Source organism: Haliotis rubra, unplaced genomic scaffold, assembly GCF_003918875.1.
Source record: "Haliotis rubra isolate DU_JTF1 unplaced genomic scaffold, ASM391887v1 Scf143, whole genome shotgun sequence".
Classification (NCBI taxonomy): domain Eukaryota; kingdom Metazoa; phylum Mollusca; class Gastropoda; order Lepetellida; family Haliotidae; genus Haliotis; species Haliotis rubra.
The window spans coordinates 243,434-256,437 of record NW_025765370.1 but is presented as its reverse complement, the minus strand read 5'-3'; the positions used below and the strand labels follow the sequence as shown (position 1 = coordinate 256,437).

The 13,004-nt window shown below is 40.6% G+C and overlaps 1 protein-coding gene across 1 annotated transcript in view; it reads right to left on the bottom strand.

The window, feature by feature from the left end:
- Positions 1-9,419: 9,419 nt before the first annotated feature.
- LOC124269257 (RING finger protein 17-like) overlaps positions 9,420-13,004 on the bottom strand; it is an 89,837-nt gene continuing 86,252 nt past the window's right edge. Inside the window, exons 40-42 of the mRNA XM_046704268.1 lie at positions 12,567-12,732; positions 11,504-11,643; positions 9,420-10,809 (exon numbers count right to left, since the gene is read on the bottom strand). Coding sequence (XP_046560224.1) covers positions 10,704-10,809; positions 11,504-11,643; positions 12,567-12,732 — 412 coding nt within the window. The 3' untranslated portion in view covers positions 9,420-10,703. The remainder of the gene's footprint in view (positions 10,810-11,503; positions 11,644-12,566; positions 12,733-13,004) is intronic.

Here is a 13,004-nt window from a genome sequence, read left to right as displayed (position 1 = left end):
TTACCCGGAATAGGACTGCCTGAACGGGTATGTGTTGGTTGCGTGTAGCTATTGATTTGTACTACCATATGAGCTTTGCTTTATGTCAACAGTATCGAGTGACGGTTGCACGAGTAATGCAGTTGGTGTAATGTGAGTGTAATCTAGAATCAATACCCACTAACGTGGCAACATATTTGAGGTACACCTGGACAGTTCACTATAATATCATTTTACTTCTGGCATATCTCCTATATTTTGCTAGCTGGGGATTGCCACTAGTCTATTATGACTTTAACGTTTCAATGGACAACTTCCCCTTTTATGTCGAGTAACATTCCAGCAGACAGGTTTCGCGGTCTACTGTAAAAACGAGCATTGTCTTTCTTTGATCAAGGTTAAAACAGTCTTTGTCTCAGTGGGATGTTCCCATTTCGCCTACAGTAATTGAGGATGGCAACTCATCCACCCCTCATTCAGTGAATGGGATGGCCCACATTTCCTGCTCAGTGTCGTCAAAAGAATATGTTTACTGTTTTGTTTGGTTATTTTATTAAGGTAGTTTGTTGCTTAATAATGCAAATTACTGTAAAAGGTTTGAGATCAAAGTCACTTTATATCTATGTTGATAAGATTTGTTGTTTTAATAAAGCCTTAATAAAGTGGCTTCTCTCAGGCTTCCTGCTTAATGTGCAATTTTGTTATGTTCTCTTCTCCGTGTACTGTTGTTTTAATATAAAGTATATAAGGGATGTGAAATGTTGTTTGTGATGTCAAACGACCGACGACTTCGCTTGCAGATAGACCATGGTGCTGGAGTCCGCTCACGTCCTCGCAAGTACAAGGAACTGGACGCTAGACTGACTCGCTTGAAGGACCAGTTAGCAACTGGAAGAAAGACAGTGCTGCAGTTTCTGGACGCAGCTGGACATTTAATTAAACTGCAAATACATTAGATTTGTTGAGAACAATGATATAAACTTGATATCTTCAGTGACTTGATATATTTGTGCTTATTTGTGATTTGATATAACTTGATATGTTCAAGTTTATGAATACATGTATATTATTTGATATATACATATATACTATTAAAATGGTCAGACAAGCTCAACCCGACTCACAAGTTTGTTTCTCATTATTTGGGTTAGTCCATTAAACTACAGTGAACAGCATACAAATCCTATGTTCACTCAAGTGTAAATTTGTTTTGATAAGGGTGTAGGCGAAATGGGATGTAGGCGAAATGGGAACAAGCGGTCTCAGTACAGCCTTCTAAACATTTATGGTACACATGCGGATGACATTACGTTTGACGCAGCTGTGGCCATACAATTAACTATTTTGACTTGATACAGATCAACTTCCCTCAGGTAGTTCAGTATCAGATGGGCGCTCACGCGTGAGAACAGATCTTTTAGGTTTGTTGCATCATAATGTGAGTCCCTTGCAGGCGATAAGTCCACGCATTCAAGCAGAATATGCTTGACGGTGAACACCTCATCGCAAGAGACACACATGGGGGGTCCATCCCCATCCGTTTTCAGCAGATAGTCACGTGTAAATCGACTGTGGCCAATACGACATCGTCGTAAAATTACCTCATCGCGTCTTGACTGACAACCCCAAGTAGGTATAACCGATTGTTGGCTTCAATTCATGGAGTTTGTTTCTTCCTACTTGAGTGTCCCACCTTTTTGCATCAGGTCCCGAGTATAGCTTTTGATAGTGGGTTTGAAGTCACTGTACGGGATTAGCAGTGGAGATAGGGGCTTTTCGAGAGCTGCTTTGCTGCAGCATCGGCCTTAGTGTTACCTGCTATGCCAACGTGACCCGGCAACCAGCAGAGGATGATGTCATATTGGCTAGTAGAAGGTCGTTGTACAGTTCTAATAAGTCCAGGATGATTGGGTGACTTGAAGTCACGTTTAGAAGTGCTTGAAGGCAGGATAATGAATCTGTAAATATGATGAAGTTTTGGACTGATTTTGCTGTTGAATGTAGGTCAAAGCTGAGAAGATAGCTTTGGCTTCAGCGGTGAAAATGGAACTGTTGTCGGGGATCCTAGAGGAGACAGTCTTGGCTCCAATGACTGTAGCGCTGGCAACTTGGCCATCGTCCTTGGATCCGTCTGTGAAAATGGATCTGTGAGTGTTATACTTAGAACGTAACTGGTTGTATTCCTGTTGGAACACCAAGGAGTTTGTTTCAGACTTTTGAGTTTGGTGAGGGTAAGATCGACCTGTGGTTTCACCATTTGCCATGGTGGTGAGGACAGAAGTCGGTATGGTGCAATGATGTCGAGATCAATTTTAGCTGCAGATATGTGTGGTTTGATCCTGATTCCAAGTGGTGGAACCAGGCTTGGCAGTTTAGGAAATAAGTTTTCATAGAGCGGGTTGAAAACACAATTGTATGCTGGATTGGGCCACCGTAGACAATGGAGCCATAATCTAGTTTACTGAACCGTAAGTTCAAAGTGCTTATTAAGGTAAACGTCAGACTTGTTTTTGGAACAGGTCAAAAGGGCCGAAAATGGAAAAGTCAAAAGGGCCAAAGAAAAGTCAAAAGAACCAAGGGAAAGTCAAAACAGCCATACATTAAAGTCCAAAGGGCTAAACTTTTAGAAAATAGTAAGATTAGAAGAAATTCATCATCACCATCTCAACATGGTTCAGTGTATATTTTATGAGTATAGTCAACCATACAACTGTTTACTTAGTGATTACAACGAGAGGTCTTAACAGAGTCACTAGTGACAATTACACTGGTAGGTTATCTAAACAAGATTAACGTTTTAATTAGTTTGAGCCATGGGAAATGTACAAGGGTGAGAACTGAGCCCTGCTGCACTCCTGAACATGTGTTCACGGATTAATGTGAATGATTGACAATGTCTGTAGTGAACTTGAGTGATGATGTCTGTAGTGAACTTGAGTGATGATGTCTGTAGTGAACTTTAAAGATGTGTGAATTATTATTATTATGATCTATTTATATAACGCCGAGTTAGCTAGGCTGCTCATGGGTGCTTATTTGAACATGTGAACAACTTATGAATATTATGATGTTGCTAACATCACCAGGGATGCTTGTGTGAAGTTTGAGTCTTCATATCAGTCACAGTGGAGTTATTTGGCAATTGTCATATCAGTTTTGTTGGAAACATTCACATCATACTTTGTGTCACCAATCACTCCCCAAGCCTACCCCAGCTGGACTACAATGAGTACCAATCAGCTGCAACCCCATTGTTTCTACAGCAGGGCAGATCTTTTTCTGTCAATCAACACACTGGCCACAGCAGTCTATCCTGTGTCTCTGTTGAAAGCAAAAACTTTCAAGGTCGGATTGACTCTACACTTATAAGAATATTACGTGATGCTGGGATTTCTGTTAGCAAGAAAACCAAGAGAGGTCGTCGAGCGGGTAGGAAAATTCCTCGGAAAATAACAATCTGTGAAAATGTCTTCCCCGATTCCGTCAGAACTAACTGTTGTCATGGGATTAACCATAGTAATCTCATTCAGGTTCATCCTACAAAGCCTCCAGCATTTCTTAAAATGTGCCTCTGGAATGCTCAGTCATCCAGAAACAAACCTATTGACATATTTGATATGATTATTGACGATGACATAGATGTGCTTATTCTAACTGAAACGTAGCTAAGGAACACGGGTAATGAAGTTAAGATAGCTGAAATGACACCAGTGTCCCATTCTCTCCTACACTTCCCTAGACTCGATGCAAGTGGAGGTGGAATCTCAATTCTCTACAGGAAATCCCTCACTGTTCGTCGTAGTGACTCAGGAAACAGTTCTAAATCCTTTGAGAACATGAATGTTGTGATAACTTCTGGACAGGCTACCTTGACTTTCTTCCAGAGTTATTTACCCTCTTCGCAACACAGTCCAAAAACTATACAGTAATTCTTGGCGACTTTAATGTGCACTTCAACACTCATGAGAAGTTCGAGGTCAAGAAATACATTCAGCTACTGAATACTTATTCCCTTACCCAGCATGTGTCTGTCGCCACACACAAATCTGGCAACATTCTCGACTGGATTATCACACACAGCAGCTGCAGTAGTATCAAAGAAGTTGAAGTCATCGATCGCCAGATGTCTGACCACTTCAATGTCTTCTTTACTATTGACTTAGTTAAGCCAAACAACAAGCATTCAATCTTGATGTGTCGAAACATCAAGAAGATTCAGCCAGATAGTTTCAGACTTGACTTGGTTAATTCAAACCTCCTCACTGATCCTCCCCCTGATGTTGAGGACCATGTTGAGCTCTTCCACGACACCCTCACATCTCTTCTAGACAAACATGCTCCGGCAGTTGAGAAGAATGTGATACTCCGTCCTCATGCTCGATAGTATGACGAGTCGATTCGTCGCTCTAAGACACAGCGGCGCAGAGCAGAGCGTCAGTGGCGGAAGACACGCCTGGAAATTCACAGGCAGATATATCAACAGTGTCGAAATGCTACCACCTCTTTAATCATCTCCGCTAAAAGGAAACATTGTCTTCACAGTATAGAGAATAGTATGGGGAAACCTGCTTCCCTGTACAGGTTTATGAATACCCTGCTTGGTAAAGGAGGTGATGGCGATAGAGTACCTCCCGGACAAAGTCACATGGGACTTGCAGATTCCTTCAACTCATTCTTCATTTCAAAGATTGATACCATTCGACAAGGACTTTCAGCCAAGAAAGGAAGTTGTTTCAGTGAATCTCTCTTCACAGGCGATCCACTAACACAGTTTGCGCCCTTCACTCCAAGGACATTGAATCAATTATCCGCTCTTCAAAGCCTACCACCTGCGACTCTGACCCCATACCAACTAAACTTCTGTTTCAATATCTTGACTTGTTGCTGCCAAGCATTACCAAAACTGTCAACTCAAGTTTGGAGAGTAGTGTATTTCCAAACAAATTCAAGCATGCTGTAGTCAAACCTCTGCTAAAGAAACCTGATCTTGACTCTCAGAATCTTCAGGACTTTCGACCTGTCTCAAATTTATCCTTCATTTCCAAGATAATTGAGAAGGCTGTGCATGTCAGACTCAAAGACCATCTCTCTAAACATCTTCTGCTTGATGAATTCCAGTCAGCGTATCGGCAATACTATAGTACGGAGACTGCCTTACTGCAAGTGACGAATGAGCTTCGTTGTGCTGTCGATGATGGTAGGATTGCTGCTCTAGTGTTGTTGGACCTCTCTGCAGCCTTCGACACAATCGATCACCATAGACTCTTGTCCAGGCTCAAACAACAATACGGACTTGAAGGTCATGCCCTTCAATGGGTGACGTCCTATCTATCTGACCGACAGCAATCTGTTGTCGTTGGAACTGAGAGATCAAAGGCACTGTAATCACATGTGGGGTGCCACAGGGATCAGTCCTGGGTCCAGTCCTGTTTGTGTTGTATACCGGATATGTCGGAAGGATTACTACAGACCACACAGTTTCTCACCATGCATACGCTGATGACACCCAGCTCCTGAAAGCATTTTATCCAGTCAGATCTCTCCACGTCTCTTCAGTGCATCGCTGAATGTACGCAGGACATCAAGTGCTGGATGACAGGAAACATGCTTAAACTTACTGACACAAAAACAGAAGCAGTTCTCAGTGGTACAAAGCAACAACTTAGCAAGGTCAAAACCGACTTCCTTACAGTCGCAGACGCAGACGTCAGTTTCTCTGATGTTGCTAAAGATTTGGGTGTCCATATCGACTCTTCCTTGACTCTGGATGCTCATGTTAACCGCCTGAGCAGGACCTGCTACTTTCACCTAAGATCCATTGGTAACATTCGGCAATACCTGACAACTGCTGCAACTCAAGCCATCTAGGCTTGACTACTGTAACAGCATCCTTTCAGGCCTCAGTTCTAAACTCCTTGATAAGCTTCAGAAGATCCAAAACACTTCCGCCCGCATCATCGGCAAGACTTCTAAACGTTCCCATATAACTCGGTGTTGAAAGAACTGCATTGGCTACCAGTTAGGGCCAGAATTGACTTTAAGATCCTCTGTCTGACATACAAGTGCCTCCATGGTTTGGCTCCCTCCTACTTGTCTGAACTCTTACATCCGTATGTCCCCGCACGCAACTTGCGCTCAAACACACAAAATCGACTGGTCATCCAATCCTACAAACTGAAATCCTTTGGACACCGATCGTTCTCTTACTCTGCACCTGTTGGATCGGTCAAAGTTGGTAAAAGACCATTCTCACATGATCTGTAATGGGATTTCCCAGATCTTTGCTGAGGTGAGGTGAGGTGAAATTGGGTTTAACGTCGTGCTTGAGAATATTTAGCTCATATGACGACGTGCATGCGTGTGTATGTGCGGCTGCTAGTACTAGCCCAGACTGAAGCTGGTTTTATAGTGCTAGCCCACTGAGATACCATGCCGCAGTGAAGCATGAATACCCCACTCAGACACATTATACTGACTCCGAGCCGACCAGTCCTTGTTGTACCCATTAATGCTGAGCGCCAGGCAGGGACCAACAAGTACCATATTTTAACGTCTTTTAGTATGACGCAGTCGGGAATCGAACCCGCGACCTTCCACTCTCTGGACGGACGCTCTAACCACTACACCATGGAGGCGGTCTCTTTGCTGAGAATACGAAGATATGATTTTAATGAGATCAGACATTCAACCCAAACAGTTGCAGATGATGTGATGACAGATTTGATTGCAATGTGACAGACATGGGGAAGTATATGAATCTGGTCCAGATAATCAAGTGACTGGATATTATCAACAACAATCCAAACTATCTGGTATGATACACAAATTTTAATTCAGAATTGGTGATGATAGAAATTAAAGAGTCATGATGCAAATAAAAAACAAATCTCTTATTGTCCATTCTGTACAAAACGAAATCTTCAGAAAAAACAAAACGCAACACATTTATCATTCTAATGAAAGTGAAAATATTCAAGTACGGTTTCCTTCAAAATCAAATGCTGAAGAGTTTGGTTATCATAACGGATAAACAAACATCTCCTTTTAACAGTATACTGACTGAATAAGATACAATAACAACCACTCATGTAATAAGCCTTCCTCCCAATACCAAGAGACTAGCCAATATGAGCATGTAACATTTCTTGCAAGAGTGTGAAATTCAAAACCATTTGGCAAAATGGGATAGTATCATAGTGAAAGTGGTTTCCCAGTTGATATAAAACCTTCAGTTTGATGCAAAACGCTCAAACAATTTCAGAAAAAAAAGAGAATGAGCAACAGAAACCAAAATAACTAAAACAAACTGAAATAGCATATAATGTTACAGACATCAATGTTCAGTGTGAGTGAGTGAGGTTTAACATCTTTTTTAACAATATTCAAGCAATATCACAGCATGGGGCACAAGAAATTGGCTTCACAAATTGTACCCATGTTGGGAATCGAACCCAAGTCTTTAGCATGATGTGCAAACGCATTAACCACTGAGCCATCACCACTGCCCCTCAAGGTTCAGGCTGGGATTACATCTAACTCAATACAGGTATAGGACTTTCATTTGACAGTGTTCTTGAATCAAATTAATAACTCCTACTTGACATTTTTCATCTGTTTTTTATTACAGACAGCAAACTATATTAGTGAAACAAGTTTGCTAAGGTTTGGATTGAGTGAATTGCGTTAAATGGCACTTTAAACAATATTTCAGTCAGCAAACTCAAAGAGTAATGTGGGAAGAAAAACAAGGATCCTTTATGTTCACCCCTTTGATGAAAACCTTGAGTGTGGGGTACTGCTTTGAGAAAACATCAATCATAACAGCCATGTGGGTCAGGGAAACGAACCAACAAACAGCTGATTCTGGCATGATTAAGGAATGCTGTTATGCACAGTAAACTGCAGCATCAAACAGGAGTCCACTCATGCCCCGTCAAAGATCTGGAAACTTGAAACTGTCTTCGAACATATATGAATGAGGCATTGATTGTTTTCACAACAATCTATTATAAAATCTTAATACAAGTCTCATTTAATACACACAGACACTATTTAACCAAACAAATAAACATTATTTTTTTGCATTTGCTTGACTGTGGAGAAAATACTTTTCACAAAACAACAAATTCAGAGACATAATCCAATATGTCTAATGCAAACATTTTACCTAACCAACTCAGTATGTCATCCAGATTTTCCCATTTTTGTACGATACTTCAACCTGATGCTTGGAACACATGCTATTAGAATGAAACATCCTGGTATCCATGTCAAAATGTTTGACATGTGTAAAGAATCATCCACAAGATACTGGGGGTGAGACTAAATGACCATGAAATTGTACCAATGTCTTGCAGGCCATTGTGACATCACAATCAAATGAAATCACAAATCTGTCTGCCACTGGAGCTGGTTAGCTGCAGCTTTAGATTCAAGACCTAGGTTATTACTGTTGATGGTTTTCTGTTGTAAATGTTGGAAGAATGATTTTGGATGAGTGAGTGAGTTGGGTTTTGTGCCGATTTCAGCAATATTCCAGCAATATGACAGCCAGGGACACCAGAAATGGGCTTCACACGTACCCATGTGGGGAATCGAACCCGGGCCTTAGCATGACAAGTGAACGCTTAAACCAGTAGTGCCACCCCACTGCCCTGATTTTGGATGAGATGTCTTTTAATATGGAATACATCAAAACTGGTCTGACTTTAAAACTTTTCCCTGTCTGCAGTCTCAAATTTTATTTTGAGTTTAAAAGGCACTGTTTAGAGCTCAGAAAAGGGCTTTAAAGTCTATGTAGCACTTGATTAGTCTCTTCATGTGCACCTGGTTCTATTGGGTGTAAAAGAACAGCTGCATGTAGCTTTTTCAGTCATATAAAAATAAATCAATAAATATACGTTCTCTTCCTTAGCACATTCTAAGTTTTTGTAGTTCTAAGGAACAAAGAAATAAGGATAGCTTTTGTATGAAGATTAGATATTTTTGAAGCTACACCTCAAAAAACACATTTAACCCAAAGATATGACTCAGGTTATATATTTAGGTGAGTGAGTAAGTTTAGTTTTATGCAACTTTTATCAATATTCCAGCAATATCACGACAGGGGACACCAGAAATGGGCTTCACACCTTGCACCCATGTGGGGAATCAAACCAGGACCTTCAGTGTGACCACCAAATGCTTCAACCACTGGGCTACCCAACTACCCCTATACTTCCAGGGATTGGGATAGAGAACTTTGACAATGGGCCATTTTCAGCATTATTAGCAATTTTCTGAATTTAGAATGAGCCCAAACCCTTGTATCAGTAACTTCAAAATTTTAATGGGCAATTTTTTATTCAAATTTGCAAAATGAACCATGGCCCCTGCCTTTCCCAATCCCTGTACTTCCCTCAAGAATTGCACATTGCAAACTTTTTATTTAATTAATTTTTCAAACTTGTTTGAGCTACCACTAAGAAATCAAAATTTAGATCGCTAAGTAAGGCTTTCCAACACCAGTGTTATACATGTTCCCGAAAGTAGAAGTTATGGCACTGTTATTAACAAAATAAGTCACAATTATCATAAACACTGTAGAATGTCATGAGGTTACAAACAAAGATGAAAATGATTTAATGTTGTACTGAGATTCAGGATGATTGACATCTGGCACTTTTCACAAAGTGATCCACATTCTTCCTTCAAGATGAAAGCACCAACAAATGTCAATCGCACATACACCGATATTTACACCTTTTCTCTTCACATACTCGCTGCAATCTAAACTTGGATTAAATCCTATCTTTGGCCACATCATGAAAAATCAGTTTTGCAAACTAAACCTATTATATACATTCATATTCAGGGCAAAGGATGTAACAACATAACATCAGCAATAATATATGCACATGAACAAGTCCAATCTTGGAAATCCTATCAATCAAATGTTTCAACATTTCCACCACTTTTTCGTCTCATACATGCTCCAATTAATTTCACATTCATCTCAGTTTCACAATTATTTTCAACTTCACACTTTTCTCAGTTTCACTTAATTTCACATGTTTCGCAGTTCCACAAGTATGTTATTAATTTCACATGTTCCTCAGTTTCACACATATTCATATTACTACTTTTAATTGTTTCTCAGTTTCAATATTAGAGGTCTTCAGGTTCACATAGCTGAAACTTTCTCCCTATTACTGCCAGTAAACCTTTCTTCTCTCAGCACTACATCCCTTCCTGTATTATATCAGATAGTTTTTAAGACTTGGCAATACCTTAAAGCAATACATGAATGCCTACTTGTTCAGAAGACAATAAATTCACCTAGGGGACTGAAATTTTTAAAAAAACTACAAGAACAATGATCATATATTCATAAATGACATGAATATATCAATAACAACCTTGTGGAAAGCATTTCAGAAAATATACAATCTTCTTCCGTCAGATGTTCTGACAACTCATGATTAGGTCTATCAGTGACAGTGACCAGGCTAGCTATTCTCGAAACGTTCGTAGCCCTACAAACTTCTTAAGCCCATTCTTAACACTCTGGCTATGATCAAAGTTAAGAATTCTTAGGGCTACGAACATTTCGAGAATAAGGGCCAAGGTTAGTCCATTTATTGAAACACTTAACACATCCACCAATTCAGATGTAAAACATCAAGTCACTCCTGGACTGTGTCCGTCTCTTGCTAGTGTATGTTGCCATGGACATCCATGTTGTCCTACTCTGTGACCCGTTCATCCTCCTTCAGCTCTGTGTCTTCCTCTATTACAACATCAGCATCCAGTTCTGCTTGCTTCAAGCTGGCAGTTACTGCCAAGTCAAACCTGCAACCAAAGTAAGTAAGTTTTTTTCGTCACCTTTAGCAATATTCTAGCAACATCAGTGCTGGGGGTACCAGAACTATGCTTCACATATTGAACACATGTTGTGAATCAAACACAGGTCTTTGGGTTAAAGAGTGAAAACTTTAACCACTGGGCTACCCTACCTCCCTTCAACATGCAACAGTGAACAGATCAGAGACGGAATTCTCAGGCTCGTTCTCAAACTGTGCCATTGTTTGACACTTTGAAGCTAGGTTGTTGTTTTGAAACCTTTGAAAATTTGGAAAAGATACTTGTTTCCACCAACTGTACAAGTGAGTGAACTGAGTTTACATTGCACTCAGCAATATTCTAGCTATATGGCAGCAGTCTGTAACATGATGGAACAGACAATCCAGTGATTAACAGCATGAGCATCGATCTACACAATTGGGACACACATGTGTCAACTAAGTCAGCAAGCCTGACCACCCGATCCCATTAGTCATCTCTTAACGACAAGCATGGGTTACTGAAGATCAATTCTAACCCGGATCTTCACGGGTACCAACTGCACAAAGACAAGCAACAAGATTCATATGGCACTAGACAACAAGCTGTAGGCTGACAACTTTAAATAGCACCTAATACTGATAGAATCAACTAGGAAAATAGCATCGTACAATCAACAGATACGAGACATGCTTCTACTTACAACTCTGATTCCTCAGCAAGACTTGGGTCAATCTGAGCAAGGCCAGAATCTATGAGTTGCTGGTAGGCCAACTCCAATTGTTCTGTATTGATGTCATCACTGCTTTTCTGGTACAGCTCCACACATAGTGGCTCCAAGGACTGAGAAGGAAACATGCCAGACAATGTGTTAGGGTACAAGTAAACAACACCCAATTACACTTGAGAGTGGTCGCCATTCGTTATCACAAGTACTGAAATAGTTGAATGGTTGATGAAGCAATGAACACATGAAGTGAAAGAAAATTTGTCTGTCTATGACATAACCACTTTAATGAGGATTCAACTTTTTATCAAATGCAGTCATCTTGATAAAGAACCAAATCTGTTTGTCTGATGCACCCATCTTGGACCTAGCTGATACAGGTTACAAGGTGTTTCTTTCCCTGACACATCCACCTTATACAAGCTATCAAACCTGGCACACCCACCTTTGTACAGGCTATTAAACCTGACACACCCACCTTTACACTGGCTATTACACCTGGCACATCCACCTTTATACAGGCTATTAAACCTGGCACATCCACCTTTATACAGGCTATTAAACCTGGCACATTCACCTTTATACAGGCTAATAATCCTGACACCCCAACCTTTATACAGGCTATTCAACCCGACATACCCACCTTTACACGGGGTATTAAACCTGGCACATTCACCTTTATACAAGCTATTAAACCTGGCACACCAACCTTTATACAAGCTATTAAACCTGGCACACCCACCTTTATACAAGCTATCAAACCTGGCACACCCACCTTTATACAAGCTATCAAACCTGGCACACCCACCTTTATACAAGCTATCAAACCTGGCACACCCACCTTTGTACATGCTATTAAACCTGACACACCCACCTTTATACTGGCTATTAAACCTGACACACCCACCTTTACACTGGCTATTAAACCTGATACACCCTGCTTTATACAGGCTATTAAACCTGGCACATCCACCTGTATACAGGCTATTAAACCTGGCACATCCACCTTTATACAGGCTATTAAACCTGGCACACCCACCTTTATACAAGCTACTAGTTGTTTGTCTCTGAGCAGCTCCAGGTTCACTGTCATGCTGTTCTTACACCAGATCTGTGAGGCCCCTCCCGGAGGCTGCACCCCATGAAGGTAGCTCCGCACACCTTGACCTGCCAGCCCCCGGGCTGATGCTGTCAGGACACGCAACCTGTAACACAGCCAACACTGAACTGTCAATAAACCCAACATTTTCCAAATTCTTGTCGCATCACTCCCTTAGGATGCATTAATTCCCATATCAATTCTTTTATATTCATTCACTACATGCATCCAGTTATTTACACTGACATCTTGAAATGCAAATGCAGTCAACTGTTTCATTTTAGTGAGTGAGTGAGTTAAAATTTAAAGTCACATCGGCAGTATTTCAGCCATATTGTGACTAAGAAAGTTGTAAATTTATGGATGAATAAAAACAAA